The sequence below is a fragment of the Priapulus caudatus genome, unplaced genomic scaffold, assembly GCF_000485595.1.
Source record: "Priapulus caudatus unplaced genomic scaffold, Priapulus_caudatus-5.0.1 Scaffold442, whole genome shotgun sequence".
NCBI classification, from domain to species: domain Eukaryota; kingdom Metazoa; phylum Priapulida; class Priapulimorpha; order Priapulimorphida; family Priapulidae; genus Priapulus; species Priapulus caudatus.
In genome coordinates this window covers 185,397-202,661 of record NW_014577503.1, presented here as the reverse complement: position 1 = coordinate 202,661, position 17,265 = coordinate 185,397, and the positions used below count along the sequence as shown (strand labels likewise).

The following is a 17,265-nucleotide window of genomic DNA, read 5'->3' as shown; positions in this document are numbered from 1 at the left end:
GACAATTCGTGCCTATTCCGCCTTACAGTTTCAATAAGCAACCAGATCATGTGCTCTCATTCAAACGCCACTCTCTTTTATATGTCGGGCACATTTTAATATTGAGAAGGAATTATTTCTCTCTTACATCTATTCATGTTGGACATTTTTAACATGATTACATATAGGGATTTTAATTTACCTTAATTTAATTATTACTTTAATTTATGATGTACTGTAATGTTGCCTTGAAAACCTGCAACTTTGTCATAGAAATAAACAGTATATGTTATCAACGGTCTTAGGCACTCGGCTAACTGGATGAAGCTATTGATTGTATTACACCAAGCCCTCGGATACAAAGTTATCGAGGACGTTTCTTAAGTAAAAAAGATACTGAGCACACAGACAACTTACTCTATGTTTACTTGTTTGTTTTAGCATTCGCTGTGCGAGCAGGAAATGGTTGGTCAAACGGTACAATTCACACAGGAAGATCGCTGCTGAAAGGTGGGACCGGAGGTGTAGGTTGCACGCTAGGCAACAGCCAATTTGCTGTTGGCGGATTCGGAGGCGGTGCAGGAGCTTGCATGGGCGGTGGCAACGGCGGAGGCCTTTGCGGTATGTTATCAGGGATTAAATGATTTAATTATTGTAGTTCATTCAAAATAATCTCAAATAAAAATAGCATCTAGACTCAGTTGAGGAGGTTTGGTAAGCCATGTTGTTACTCGGGCAGCAGATATGTAATTTGGCTCTAACTATCGGTAATAAGATGTTTGTCATCAAACTGCATCATCAAGTATAATTTGTGCACTTACAGGGCGCAGTTCCACTGGAAATGATCAGCCATCTGATGGGGTTGGAGGCTGGTCGTTTGTCAGCAGAGATGCTATAAATGCTGTAAACATGCTGGACCATAACAAGGGACATGGTAGAGTTACCATCACGTACCTGACGCCCGTGGAATGCTTGTGTCCTGTGGGTGCCGCGTGTGTAATGAAGAATGCACATCCGTTCACCTACGGCTGCAATTGTCCGCTTGGCGAAACAATAGCCCCGAACGGTGGCGCGTGTATCAGTAAGCAAATTATCACTTCTCTAATATTGTTTTATAGGAAATTTTTCTAGTATACACTCTGTACTTAATTGGGCTGCTTCTTTGTGTGCGTCATAATTGCCACTTCTTCGTATTCGTTTTCAAGGCGATACAAAATTTATTTACTAGCCCGCACTTAAAATACTTTACCATATATATGCACGATATATATATATATAATTATATATCTAACAGTGTGTTATCTTATAGCCTCCGTTTTCATATTGCGTTTAATATTCATATCGAATGAATTGCAATTGGACATGGAATAGTATTTCAATAATAAGAAATAATTTGAGTATATAGTTTATATATTTTGGGATATGTACTATATATTACTACCTAGTGATAGTATAAATAATGTTTTTTTAAATCTTGATACCACTTTTACATCTGTCAACTACATGTTCGCATGTTGTTGGTCGTTCATTTCGTATATTTGGTACAGAGGAATCTCCTGTTGCTGTTGGTGCAGAGGTAATGATGGCGACTGCTAATCAGTCGGAGGAGACAGCTCTCACACAGACCATCATTATCGTCAGTATGTGTGTGCTCGTCGTGCTGCTCATTGCTATCGGCATTTGCTACGTTGGTACGTACGCTACTCCTCAATAGAGCAATGGATACATTTCATTGTTTAACTATTCATCTGATTTTTATCCGTAAAAAGGACCAAACGGTGTAAAAGTGAAAATATCAAATCAAAGAATCGGATTTATTATCGTAATTAACATGGTCTGTGACCTATAGGTTGTTGGTTGAGTGAAACATTGGCGTTTTTATAAATAGCTATGACAGTACAATTGTCTCTGGGCTACTCCTGATATACTCCTGATATATCAGGTATACCTCCGGATACATCTCCAGACACGGGCCTGAGATGGGCCTCTAAATTTGGCTCCTACTTATTGCATGCTCTCAGTGAAATGGATCGATAATCGAATTGGGATTTAGATGTTTTGAGGTTTAGTAAGAACACTATCTTATTTATCAGCCTGTTTCATGGCTGAACGATCCGAAGGCTGAATACGGAATTCCTGTTTCTATTTAATCTACACATAGACAGTTTGTACGGATGACCTCTTGTGATATTGACTCTTGTACGTAGGGCTAACGAAACATCTTGGTCGTAGTTGTTACGCGTCATGTATTTCTCATTTCACCACGGGGCGCCTAAAAGCTAGAGTTGGGAGATGTGACTACCTTAGTCTCTCCTCATATGGTGCCAACCCCTGTTGGACATTGTTGTTATATATTCGAATTTATGCGGGCTTCGAATAGCACTGTCACCTTCTAAGTGTGGTTGCACAACGGCTTTATATACGCGCACAAAGTTCTCCTCGCCGATATAGCTAAAGGCCCATCATGCAATTATTTTCTTCTCCTGTGTGTGCTGATAAAAAATCGGCTTCGTGTCCACAGTTACTCCTAAAATCTGTTTCATGCTCTATACATGTTTAAGGGGGGTCGGTGATCACCTGTTATCACCTAATATGGGTTCCCGGGGTATTCGTCTTCTTATGTGAGTTGATTGCACATTTGCCCGGGTGGAGTTTTAATCCCCTGTAACGCTGGTCTGTCGTTAGCACATGCTATGTCTTTAAAGACTTTGTCATCGGCAAACACGTGCAGGTATGTAATAGAGCGTTTGATCATCTCCGGTAAACCATTTAAATAAATCGCGAATAAAATACGATCTAAGACACTTCCTTGAGGTTGCTTCACTCGTGATCTTCTCCTAGTTGGAGTAGTTCCCGTTTATACACACATGTTTCTGTGTGTTGGTGAGGCAAGAGAATGCCCATCTCAGAACATGGCTCCTTATTCCGTTTACATTGTTTTTACTAAGAAGTCTTTGGTGGGGCACGCTATCGAAAGCTTCTATCAGATCCATGAATATAAAAGTAACTGTTTCACCTTTATCTAGATCGAGATTTTGTCCATGATTCCAAGACATTTAAGAAAGTGTACGAAAGCTTACATTTCTTAAAGTGTCATGTGATTGATTCACGGATCTGTGAGTCTGAGACTTTACACAAATTACTAGTGTTTGCTAACTTACGGCTTTCTTGTAATTGCAGTTGTGGGGCCTATTTTCCAATCCTCGGGCAGTTTTTTAGTTCTTAATGATAAGTTAAATATAACATATAGTGACGCAGCAATTATAGATGATAATTCCTCTAGGATTTTTTTATGAAGTAATCCCGACAGGGTAGGACACGATATATTCAGACCAGCAGTTATCCAACCTATGAGTTACTTGCATTTAAATCAGATTACATACTTCTCATTAAATGGGAAATCTCTGAGAATTATGTCTATATTATGATATATTCTCCTGACTTGTTGGTGAACACACCGCTAAATTATTTTACTAGAGTCTCTGCCCTGGGGCAGTTATTTGCTGTTTGTCGCTGTTATGGTCGTCAAATGGAACCGCAACTTGAGCCACATTTCTATTTGTTTTAGTCTTTGATTTAGCATAGTGTCAAACGCCTTTCGGGTTCTACTTTGCTTCCTTTGCAAAGCGTCTCTTATACACCAAATCCCTCATTAACGCCGTGTTCCTAAAACGCGCGACTTTAAATGAAGCGCTTTGCCAACTGATCGCGTTTTCAACAAAGATAGCTTTTATTTTTATATGTTAGAAAGGTTAATAATGCACTTACTAATAAATTTGAAACATATTAAATTTTTATTAATTAAAGCAAACATCCACTGTTAAGAAAAGGGTTAACGTTTTCCCCTTTGTGGGTGGTTAATCAGGCCGTGATTGCCCCACAGGGGTGACAATTAAGTCGGGCCCTGTACTTCGACTGCCAGGCACGTTCCGTTATGGCCAACTACGACAGTGACAGAAACAGCAACACAGAATAATGCAGCACTTGGCTATACAATAGCCTTTTACTAGACGCTAGCCAATTACAATATTATTCAGAAATAATCCACGAAAATACAGTCGTAATCCACGATAAGACTGCTTAAGACAATAGCTAACGCGATCTGTGGACGATGTGCAGTTATCTGTGCAACCACGAAATACAAGAAGCTAACTAGATGAACCTATAAGGCTCACACGTGGCAAACACAATTCAATTCAACGCAGTATTCTTATGCTCCGTCTAGTAATTTCTTGTTCATGTCTTTTGTCTCCCTGTCACACCAGTAGATTTAGTCAATTAAACGATTATTACGTTCTGCAAGATTCAATTCCATCCAGCACGATTCCGCATCCTCCGAAAGTATTTCAATGTCATTGGTATTAATAGATTTAAGTGCATATATGAGTATGCCACTCCCCAGGCTATTAGCCACATTGATAGAGTGCATTTCATATCAATCAGTAAATGTTAGCCAACGTAATGTCCCTATAGTTTTTGAGTTTTTCTTCCGTTATTGCAATGATATATGCATGGTATGGTATATCTATGCCTACGACTGTCATAACAGTCATTTTGGTGAAGGAGGAATCAGAATTTGTATACGTGCAACACGGTATTCCAATAAATAACAAATATACAGGATGTTCACAAATGTACAGGTTTCTTCCCAGTTGCCGATATGAGCTTTCTTCTCTTCTAGTTTGTAAATAATTTTTTTTCAATAGTTTTCGTGTCTAATATTGGCTTTACATATCGATTTGCCTCAGCATCCTCTCTCATGCTCTCTGATATAAGATTGGTATTTGGTTCGAGCACGTTGAAAACTATAACGTTGTTCGCGCGTCTCTCGTGTTTCTATTTGTCACTCTGTTCATGGACTGCATTTGCACTTGGTTTGTTAGTGTTGTTTTCGTTGTTCCGGACACGCTGTCACTGACATCCAATAGAGCACCTGAGTTGTAACCTATAATGGCATCTACATCCACATATCATCATATTATTAGCCATTAACTCGGTAGGATTTTTGCTATGATATGTTTCACCAAATTTATGTGACATAACATTTGTCTGAGTTTTGATGGTTGACAATTCAGCTTTCATCTCATCGTCTTCTTCGTTGGCATTCTGAATGAATGGCAGGGTATCTATTGCCTTCTTGTTACATGCATGCACACCAAACCCAGTGTGTGCATGTTTACACGAAAAATTCAATATTAAACAATTCAAATAGAATATATCTATACAACGTAATGTGCAGGTAAACTACACTTACTATTTAACGGGACTTCGATGTTACTATTATATTTATATAGGCCTATTTAACCGAATATGGTTACCCTGATGCAATAAACATCACAAGACACATCACCTACCTATTCTCTCTTTCTCCCCTAACTCGATAATATATTCAATATTATATGTATCCGATTTATGTCCACTAATGATAATATAAGAACTATTTATGAGGTTTCTGAAAACGGGTTCGATCTTGTGTTTTGTTGGTACGTACTACTGCAACTTGTATTGACGCTAACTTCTTGCCATGCTTCAAAATGCATAAAACCTTGTCCTATTTCGCACATTATGTATTTTGTAGACATACAAGCTCTTACGTAAGGAAGCTTTTATTTAGCTACACCCTGTATAAAATGTATATAGTTTTTCCAAACGTTAAAAACAATATGACACGGTTAAACCTACCTGGTGCGATGAGGCTGTGCTGCTGTTTGCATGACTAGTAAGTAATACGACGTGATTTGCAGCTACAGTGACTTATGTGTGTTAAAACTTGAGACAATTATTATTATTTACTGTATAATTCAACATGCAATATTACATAAATCTTGTTAATATTATTTAAAAAAAGTACATACTGATCGTTTGTTAACAACCAGTGATACTTTCTTGTTTACACCCAAACGTGAAATGCGCGGGTATGTGCGAATTACTCCACAACCTAGCGCACGTGAACAGTGAGCGTGCCTCACGACCCGTGCACGTAAATAAACCCTGGCCAACACATTGTAAGGTTCACTACCACTGGCCAAAAGTAAGCTCCACCCACTTCTTATCCATTTTTGGTATGCCAACGCTGCTACTGGATTCAGGAACCTGTGCTAACCTGTGCGTCCGAACATCCCACGGACGTTTCTTGAATGTCAACTAAAGTTTGGCCGTACAGGCCCGTACTCTGCTTTTATCATTATAGCTACATCTTACATCTTTTATCATTATATCATGTTAGCAAGCATACATTAAGACAATGATAGTAGAAGCGCTCCCGATAGTTACAGAGTCACAGTGTGTTCACATGTACGCGATCGTCAGAGACCACGGAGGTATTCTTACCACCCCCTCCCCCCAAAGTTCTAAAATGGCCGGAAATCCGCCGAACGGCGGAAATGTCTCATGCCTGAAATAATCATGGCGGAAATGTAAACTTATTTAATAAGTTGTTAACACTCTCAAGTGTGCCTACCTTTCCGCCGGGAAACAGCATCATCGACAAATGATGGTCCCAACTTGGGACTCTCAAGGAAATATCACATTGACATCGATTATCAAATTAAGCACAGGTTTTATATGGATTGAATTTCGACACTTAATTTTTCGACTTTTCGATGAAAGTGGTCCAGCTTGTAGGCTACATCACTCATTTTTTTGTGGTGGCATCATACGGAATAATAACATAACCTTGCAGCTTCGCGTCAGTGGGCTGGAGGGATTTAGGCTACTTGTGTAACGAACATGCGCGTGGTATTCCAGTCTGTGGACACGTTCAGACTAGACGTCTCTGATTGGTCAAAAATATCCGCGATTACAGTGAGGGTTCATTAATATTCATAAAATTACCATATCAGACACAGCTTGGATACATATTAACCCCCCCCTAGACGTAGCTAATGTGCGCCATATTTATTGTTACTACAAACTATCAAGTTTGTTAGACAATGCGTTTGTTGCTACAACACAGTAATAATGTTGCTATAACACAGTAACATTTTATTATGTAATTGTTAAATATTATGTTGCTAATACTGCGTGCCTATAACGCGTGATACATCATTACTACTAGCTATAACTTTTGTTTGTTATATTATGATTAATATACCTAACGTATATGTTGCATGGTTTCTATTGGCTATAAAATGCTAACCGTGGGTAATATTGCTTCTAAGGCGTATTATAATGGGCAAACCAGTAGTAATGTTGTCACCATCAATCACCAATCATCATCACCAATCAACTACAATCATGTTGTCATGGCACTTTACCGTATAATTTGCTATTTGCAATAGGACCAGCCTTCGCCGCTCAACATGCAGGATCTGCTAAAGCTGTCACTCGACGTAGCAGCAGGATGTCAATACTTGGAAGAAAACCATTTCATTCACAGGTGTGTTTCAATATATATAATTATATATATATATATTAATAGGTATTATTAGCTCTTGATTATATACCGTTGATAGAACAATGCGTCCACCAAACGTCTAGTAATTAACCATTGATCAAATACATTGTGATCAGTACCGAATATAAACCCTTTCAGGGCACTGGGACAGGGAGCCTTCGGTGAGGTATATCAGGGCTTGTTGTCAAATCTTCCCGGCGAACAACCGGACATGCCAGTAGCAGTAAAGGTGGGTGTTGTGATCCGTATGACAAAAATGCAAGACGAACGAAACTGGATATAATTATAATTACTATAAACCCTATTTGAATAAACTAAAAACAAAACAGTATGCATAATTAATTATGCGACTAATTAGCAGTGAAGCCACTATATTTAGGTGGGCGTGCACGAGTGCGTTCATTCTTCATAATTACTGCGTGACTATTGTCTGGTTTATAGCATGTAGGTACGTATTCGCGAATACGAGATATCAGTAAAAAGCAGATTGAGTAGCTTGATATGAAAATTGTCTATTAGAATTGCTCTCATTAATTAGTTGTAAAGCACCATGTTCTTCTTACTTTCAATATTGTAGCATAGAGTCGGATTTGTGCATGGTCACGTCTAGTATCTGTAAAAATAAATCAATTTTTTTTAAATCGGTTATTTAATATAGGTGCATTATTTTGGTATAAAAATGTTCATTGGGGTGGATTTCTTTAATGGTTATTGAAGCGCTTTGTTTTCCACAATTTCTAACTATTGCCGTATAGGGTCAAATGTCTGTGCGCACATGCGAAGTATCAACCAATATAAATACAATATTTTGCTTTGCATTGCTCATATAAAGTGAATAGATACTCTCGAGTAGTTTGCTGTAAAACGTACATATTGAAATGGCTCTTTTTACTACTTTTAAGGTGCCCCGTTTCCCACATCTTTCAGTACTGTGATACAGGAGTGCCACATGTCTATACGCACATGCTAGGAAAAAAATCAAAATCTTTAAAAATCGATCAAATTTTTATAATATTGTAACTATTCCGAGCCAAATAGCATAGCATATGTATATTCCCTATATTTAACGCAGCATAACCTTGGGAATTCCCCGTAGTCACCCGCTCGCCTCTCTGTGTGTTATACCTATGCATTTCTGTTTTCCAGACACTGCCAGAATTGTCAACTGACCAAGCAGAGATGGATTTTCTTATGGAAGCCCTTATCATGTGGTATTTACTTGAAAGTTTAATATGGAATCAGTTCTTTTTTTATTGCTAAAATTATTTAATATACATTAACCTTTATTTCGCGGCTTTTTACCGACGCGCAGGCTTACATATTAATTTTTATGTCTTTATCTATTCTCTCGTATTTCATTGTTTTTAAGAATTTGCTTGCTGCTCAAATTTATGAGCCCGTAATTAGTATAATTAGTGATAAACTAAATTTCATCCGTTAAACAAGCTATACACAATGTTCAATATTTGTGCCATTCTTCGTGTTCGTTGTTCTTATAATAATCATCACTACTTTGAGAGTCATGCGGATGCAAATGATTTCCCACAATTTTTGATTGCCTAAATATCGATTGTTTTGAGCGACTGTCATTAGTGATTTGCGTTATTTAATTTAATTAATTTAAATAATGCACATTTGCGTGCTTTATCACGTTTCAGTAAATTTGATCACGCGAATATAGTGCGATTCATCGGCGTATGCTTCGAGAAACATCCAAGGTTTATCATATTGGAACTGCTCAACGGCGGTGACCTAAAGTACTTCCTGCGGGAATCCAGACCGAAAGCAGTAAGGCCTGCCGACTAAATCGTTGAAACAGCCCGGTTCTCAAAAATAAACCGTTAAGAAACCTAGTCATCTGCGGAGAATAGATCAATAAAATTGTTACGAATTATGTAAAGTGTGTACTACATTATTAATACTTACGTGCTGGGTTATTATTTAGCTGGGTTTACACTGCCAACTTTGTGTTGGCGAATTGGCGAATTGGACCAACTTCCCAACGCTCTATCAACCGTTCTATGAACTGTGCAGCGCGTTTACACTGACGACTGCGAGTTGGCCAACTCGATCGAGCGGTCAGCGTCGACCGCGAGCGTACGCGTGGGGCGATGAATATATATGCATTATTTCGTGTATACATTCGTGAGGTATCGCACGCACAGGCGCAAAGACTCGTGCACAGTCACACAGTCGGGATGCCACGAGGGCAGTGGATTACTGGAGAGGCTTCCCATTGGACTTGTCCATGCTCGTGATGCACGTCATCCTCCTCATGTGCACGTGCGCGTGTATGTGCGCGCACGCGTGTACCTTCCCCGTGTACAACAGGTGTACGTATCTGCCCGGTTGTTGCTATCCCCCGGGCGTGGAGGGAGGGTCACGTGATACAGTTGACGTATACTTCAAAATCATTAATCATCCGGTAACGATAACTCCAATACCGCCAACGATGCATCCAATAACGCCGCTGTCGGAGCGCTATATATAGGTCCAAAAATCCACAAACATTATTCTATGGTGTGGGGACAGATATCATGATGCAAAAACCCTAACCCTAACCCTAACCCAATCCCTAACCCTAACCCTAACCCTGACCCTAACCCTAATCCTAACACTATCCTAACACTAGTGCTGCAACGTTGCGGTAACCTCCCTCCACCCCCGGGGGATAGCATTACCCTGACCGCACGCGTGCACATACACGCGTGCGTGCACGACGTACACGAATGCGAGCACGTTCACGCGTGCGCGCACATACACGCGTGCCCGCACGTACACGCATGCGTGCACGTACACGCATGCGCGCACATACACACGTACGTACACGTACACGCATGGGCGAACATACACGCGTGCGTGTACGTACACGCCTGCGCGTACGTAAACGCATGCGCGCACATATACGCATTCGCGCACGACACGCATGCGCGCACGTACACGCATGCGCGCACATACTCGCGTGCGTGCACGTACACGCGTGCGCGCACATACTCGCGTGCGTCTATATACACGCATGCGGGCAAGTACACGCATGCGTACACATACACGCGTTGCACTTACACACGCACGCGTGCGCGCACATACACGCGTTGCACTTACACACACACGCGTGCGCGCACATACACGCGTGCGTTCGAGCGTGCACATTAGGGCTCTATGACGGCTTATGTAAATTGTTCTCGTTAGGGCTGACTACTATCGTAAGGGAGGAAAAGCAATGCTTCCCGTCAAATGGATGCCCCCAGAAGCCTTTCTCGATGGAATGTTTACGTGCAAGACAGACGTCTGGTGAGACCCTTTCGTTTGGTTACATTTTTCTTTATCACATTACCGAGTATGTCAAACGCTAAATGAATCTTGAGGACTTTATTATATTCTATATCACAAATTATAATGTGGTCGTTGCAGGTCATTTGGTGTACTATTGTGGGAAGTGTTCTCTCTGGGATATATGCCGTACCCAGGCAGGGGTAACCAAGAGGTGATGCAGCTGGTCACTAATGGAGGAAGGTTGGAAGCCCCATCGGGCTGTCCCGCCTCTATGTGAGTTACGCAAGATTTGACCTTGCCTTACTAGATATCGATTGCATGAAAACCCGTGACTCGTAACTGCTGAGCATAATGTGTTAACACTCGGTAATTATATAGCGACACCCCTCATACGTATGCCACATTAGTTATATAACTTTATGTCCTAGTCCCCGCGTTGAATTGGATTTGCGTAAGCATGTCACGTTGTTAGTATAAAGATTTTGGAAATAATATGCCCTTATAGCTAAATAAAGCAATATGCTATATGACTGACATTGTGTTAGAGTAAGCGTTTGGCTGCGTGTAAATTATAACGTATAAATTATTACCAATGTCATAGATAACCTGATCTTTGCCGGTTACATTCCAATTGAACCTCTGTTATTCAACAACAGATATGCAATAATGAAGCTCTGTTGGGCTGGCAATCCAGATGCTCGGCCAAGATTTACCGAAATCATCAAACAGATAAATGCGTGTATACAGGCAAGTTTTTAGCAATCTTGCTATAGTGAATGCGATAGTTACGGTCAAGAGACAGTTACCATCAAATAATAAACCGCAGTATGTACAGTGATCCGGGTGTGCATGTTCGCTCTCGCGCGTTCGTGCGTGTGTGACTGTGTGTGTTCCCGTGCGTATGTGTGCGTGCGTGCGTGTGTGTGCGTGTGTTCATGTGAATGTGTGCGCGTGTGCGTGATCTTTCCCAATGAGCATGCATCTTCGTAAACATCTGTGGAAAGTTGAGTTTAAACTGCTGGCGAACGTCTATCTCTTTCAGGACCCTGAAGTCATCTACACTGCGCTACCAGTTTTCCACCGGGCACCGTCTGTGGAACGAGAGAACAGTCTGGTTCGACCGTCCGAATCAGACCGAAACTGCTTGCAGGTACACCAGGCTCTTTCACACGGCGCTGCCGGCTCAAGACCGGGGACAAACGCAATTGGTGAACCGCACGCAGCCGGTAGCAGCAAGGTCGACGAGTTCGAGTTGAAGCAATCGTACGGGCCCAGTAGCGGTGAGCTATCCGTGCTTCTGCCCGCAGACGCGCCCGCAGGCGTGTTCGACGAGAATGCCTTCCACAGCCTTCCCTCGCCCGCGAAGACACAGCTGCAGAAGACATTATCCGGAAGCAGTCGGAGCGGAGCGTACAGCAGTTTGCCGACGTGTGAGCCGACCGACGATGGCGATACCAGCGACAATCTGTATCAGAATCCGCGCTACTACCAGCGCAACAACAGTACCGCATCGGCTGAGCTGGCGGCGATGCACGACGAGGCCGAGGCGCACGATGGCATTGCTGCTGCGCAGAACGATCATGGCGATGGCGAACCCGATGCCGAATATGTTGCTGCTGCTGCGGAGGCGCCACTGCTGTCCAAGACCGACGACAGCGCAATTTCGCAAGCAGGCGCGGCGACGCAGTATCAGAACGTTGACTGTCAAAAGAGCAATGGTTACGCAGCCACGCACCTACTCGCATAGCCGATTTCAATCCTGAGTCTCGTTGATAGCCTCCATCTACATTAACGTCACCAGCTTTTAACATGCTCCTCTTAGAGTCGTGTTCGCCCCACTCGGCATACTTCGGCCGATTCCGTACTCACTACTTCTAAGTGATCTTTCTTCGATTTCCTCTCTACAGCTATGTGTGGGTACGGAATCAACCGAGGTCTTCCGTGTGTTCTCTCTTCGCCTATATCACATAGATGCCAGTCTGATATATGCTAGCCTAATTATAACCTAAGTCAAATAACTTAGATTCAAATCTAGCCATGCTGGTCTCAGTCCGTCAAGACGAACTGGTGCGCCTCGGATTGGTCTTGATTTAAGTTCAATGTGTTAATTTACTATGAAAAATACTGTGTACTAAAAATGATACTACCTGCCATAGTGATACGCCCTGACTGTCGTTTAAAAGCTGACTATTATACCTGTGGCAATTACATCATAACTTTATATCAGGAGCTAATAAGTGTATAATATTTGTAATAGCTGTATTATTAGCTTTTTATTATATATTAACACACAACACACAAACACACATTTTCTCTCTCACACGCACGCACGCACGCACACTACTTAGATATTTTTGGAATTAGACCCGAGTTCTTGGAGTTCTTTTGTTTCTGAATAAGCAGATCTTGTCATTATATTTGGAATCAAACCACGTAGTTTCGCAAATTTTTATCTGTAATAAAAACTATAAACTACTATCAGCATTATAGATATGTGTATTATCATTGTATTATATATACATAATATATTCAATACATATATTTATGGTATTGCAATAGGAAGTCTTCCATTTAGTCGTATAATATTGTTTTACAGGGACTTGGCAGCAAGGAATTGTCTTCTCACAACAAAGGGTGCGGGGCGCAAGGCCAAAATTGCTGACTTTGGAATGGCTAGAGATATATATAGGCAAGTGCATAGTAAGAGAATATCCGTACTCCCATGAGTAGTTATAGTCACTATAATTATCAGTTCATTAGCAATATATATATATATATATATAAACAGGGGCTGCGCCAGGGTATTTTGATAAGGGGCGAGACGGTGCGCAAAGCATGAGGCAGACAACTGCTGAAAAGGGGGAGGTGCCAGTTCTAGGGGGGTGTGGGGGCATGCCCCCCAGAAAATTTGTGAAAATTATAACCTCTGAGAATGGCTCTGCAATCTAGAGCCATTTCAGGGTACTTCAATAGCTCACAACTAGCAACACTTTTTGGTGGAAAAGGAAAAAATTATGCATATAACATGATCACTTACTGTAAAATTTTGATGGGCACTGGGGAATTATATATATAACGACAAGGAGAACGAATTTAGTTATTTCCTTGTAATTAGTTTATTGTTTACGAAAATGTGTGCGATATGCTAGTTGGTCAGCTGATTAACACGCATACCATTCAATTGATGAATAATTTTCGTAATGAAATTTTATGATAGGGAAATCTATTTTTCATAATGACATATAACGACTGTATACGGAATGAGGGGCAGGTGTTCAGTGTCGCATTTCTAATATTGAGCTTATCATAATTACGATACGTAATATGTTACGATATAATCTAATCATCGGAAACTTCACCTTCCCTGAAATCACGCGTGATTTTATCATAAAAATATTACGTCATCAGTGCATCAGGTGACAAGCAGTGTAAGATACAACATACAGGCAACCACTTTGCATTGTGAACCGTGTAAAGCATATCGGACGTTGTACGATTACTATAAATGACATATGTGAACGCAGTGAGCAACGCATTTGTTGACTACTTGCAAGAATTCAAAGATCAAGTAACGTGATAGAAATATAACATTACCCTATGTGTATCATGCATTGTCTAAGTATACAATATTACGTTAGAAATACATGATTGTCATTCGCGTACAACTGTATATATTATGACATTTCCCTTGCTTTATCGTATGATTTATGAAGACCAACAAACGAGTTTAAATTATCTATGTTATCAGCGTCGTGTGCGATGGAAATCAAGCAGTGTCACCTTCAGCCATGTAGATGGGCTTGTCCCAGAGTCTAATAGCTAGAGTAAGGCTTTCCAACAGGCGTATGCTGATACAGAACACTATCTATATAGTACAGTGTAGTTAACCGTGACTAGCGCTAATGGCGTAATCAATGTGGCCATAATTAATGTCTTTCAATAAAATAATTCAGCAAGTTGTTGGTATAAAGTAATAAACAGTGATAATGTGAGTTTAATATCACATCACACCTTTGTTGGTACAAACACTGGTAATATATATTGTAAGCTGTGTATTATAGCACGTGATGGGAAGACCTGGATAACTAATAAGCGATGTGTTGATCTGAAATAATAATTCATAAAACCATCTAATTAGGTCATCTATGAGTCGAGTTTCGAGTCGTTTCGTCGCATCCAACACTAATAGCGAACAAAGGTTAAATTTATTTCCTTGAGGCCGCCAGAAAGAGAGAGAGCCGGGGGAGAGACAGCGCGCGCGCGAGAGCGTGCAAAAAAGAGCGCGTATACGGGAGCGCTGACGAAAAGAAAGCAAGCGAGAGAGAGAGAGAGGTAGACCGATCAAGATAGTCCAGGTTATCTGCGACTGTGTGGTTCGCGGGCACCTACCTGGCACGTCCGGATGCGCGAGGACGTTAGTGAGTCCTGGCCGTCCGCGACACACACTCACTCACTCACTCACTCACTCACTCACTCACTCACTCACTCACTCACTCACTCACTCACCGTCACCCACTCACTCACTCACCGTCACCCACTCACTCACTCACTCACTCACTCACTCACTCACTCACTCACTCACTCACTCACTCACTCACTCACTCACTCACTCTTCGTGTTAGCTTCCTTGTCTGTCTCGCAGTGTTGTTATTACAATAATCTGTTAGTTCTGTCTGCACGGTGGGGCGGAATGTGCTTGTCGTCGTCGTTGTTGTTGTTGTTGTTGTTGTTGTTGTTATTGTTGTTGTTGTTGTTGTTGTTGTTGTTGTTGTTGTTATTGTTGTTGGTGTTGTTGTTTGTTGTGCTGTTTCTTGGCGGCGGCAACAGAGAGGAGAACAGAAGGATGTTGGGGATGCGGATGTACGTGCACGCACTGGTTGATGAGCGAGACCTTGTTCTCTGTAACTTCCGGCTCCACCGTGTCCTCGCGAGTTCCCGTGACGTCGGCACCTCGGCGACGTAGCGCCCAAAGTAAATGACGTAGGGACGATGTTGAGCACGCAAAAGAAAGCATGGTGGCGTGGTGCACATCGCAAATCTGACCTTACTACTTCGTTGGGGCGGCCCTGCCCGCCTCATTTCTATTCCTACCCTATAAGGTATAGCGATTGGGACATCGCCACCGCGGCGACATAACGCCTAAAGTAAATGACCTAAGGCCGAAGTTACGCATTTAAAACAAAGCGTGGATGCCGGACAGTTTGTGCGCATTGCAAATCCTTTCACTTTGATTGTGAATTGTGATTCAAAATTTTCACTTTGGTTGCAGCATCCCGCAGCAATTTTTCTTATGGTAATATACATGAACTGACGCTCGCGTCGCTCGTCGCCGTTGCAAGCCAAGATAAATACCTTCGGCCGATCTTGGGCATTCAATCGACGTCACGTGTGCATTGTAAAATCCCATCTACAAGATTCACTTGGCTCGCAGCATCGCGCTCCGGATTCCGCGTATGCTAATTGTACATGAAGATGGCGCTCGCGCGTTGGTCACCCACCATTCACTGCCAATATAATTTTCTTCGGCCTCACTCACTCACTCACTCACTCACTCACTCACTCACTCACTCACTCACACACACGTACACGCACAACCGCAATAGCGTACAATGGCGTAGAGTAAAGAAATGTATTTGTAGAAGAAAACAAGCAACAGTGTGTCGATCCTTCCCCATTGTGCTACGACACACAGTGTTGACATTATCGTAGGGCAGAAATGCTGCGCTCTAGAGTCGCGCTGGTGACTGGAGCAAATGCTAAGAAGCGCAGGACACGGCAGCTGTTAGGGAATAGACATGAGTTTGAAGATTCTAACGTGTCCACCAGCGTTCTTATTAGTTACTCTTTTTTTTTAGATTTAGTCGATCTGGTAAACCCACACCAAATCTACCCAATGTAACGTAAGGGCGAGTGAGTGAGAATAAGAGTCGGTCAGCTCAAAACAATTGCCGATACACAGAGCTATATATTGTATTTCAAAATACTTCTTATTATTTACTTGATTCATACTTATGCTTATGATTAATATATGAACAAACAATCACACGTTTATTGTAAATATTGAGCTAATATACACATATCTGGTGCGACAACGTCTTTCGTCGTTTACTTGCTTGGTGGTGATATTCAACTTCCGAGTGGTAAATTACGAAACGAAATATAAACGGAAGCGGGTATATTTGTTATTATTATTTTTATTTTTTATTTTTTATTTATTGTTTTCGTGGTCGTGTTAGGCATTTTGTATAAATAGGCACACACACGCACGCGCGTGCACGCGCGCTCACCCTCCTAACACACACGCGGACTTACATGCGTGCGCACGCGGGCACGCACACACATTTGGTGGGCATAATATAACAACTATACTGGTGCATTACGCCGGGATGAATACGGATAAGTAGAAATTATAATTTTTGTAGAGTGATGAGTGATCGAAACAGTACTAGATGAACTTTTTCTAATTTTTATATTAGCAGAATTCATAGCTCATAAATTTCTGTAAATGATCGATGTAATGGTTTATAATAGGGATACGGGCGCGTAGTGATCTTAGCTCAAAAAAATTAATATTATTATTATTATTATTATTATTATTTTATTATAATTATTATTAT

The 17,265-nt window shown here is 41.3% G+C and overlaps 1 protein-coding gene across 1 annotated transcript in view; it reads left to right on the top strand.

The window, feature by feature from the left end:
- Positions 1 to 12,940, top strand: part of LOC106810455 (leukocyte tyrosine kinase receptor-like) — a 46,692-nt gene extending 33,752 nt beyond the window's left edge. Inside the window, exons 11-20 of the mRNA XM_014813818.1 lie at positions 421 to 600; positions 803 to 960; positions 7,260 to 7,357; positions 7,514 to 7,604; positions 8,522 to 8,586; positions 9,034 to 9,168; positions 10,565 to 10,666; positions 10,787 to 10,921; positions 11,305 to 11,395; positions 11,691 to 12,940. Coding sequence (XP_014669304.1) covers positions 421 to 600; positions 803 to 960; positions 7,260 to 7,357; positions 7,514 to 7,604; positions 8,522 to 8,586; positions 9,034 to 9,168; positions 10,565 to 10,666; positions 10,787 to 10,921; positions 11,305 to 11,395; positions 11,691 to 12,395 — 1,760 coding nt within the window. The 3' untranslated portion in view covers positions 12,396 to 12,940. The remainder of the gene's footprint in view (positions 1 to 420; positions 601 to 802; positions 961 to 7,259; positions 7,358 to 7,513; positions 7,605 to 8,521; positions 8,587 to 9,033; positions 9,169 to 10,564; positions 10,667 to 10,786; positions 10,922 to 11,304; positions 11,396 to 11,690) is intronic.
- The last annotated feature ends 4,325 nt before the right edge of the window (positions 12,941 to 17,265 follow it).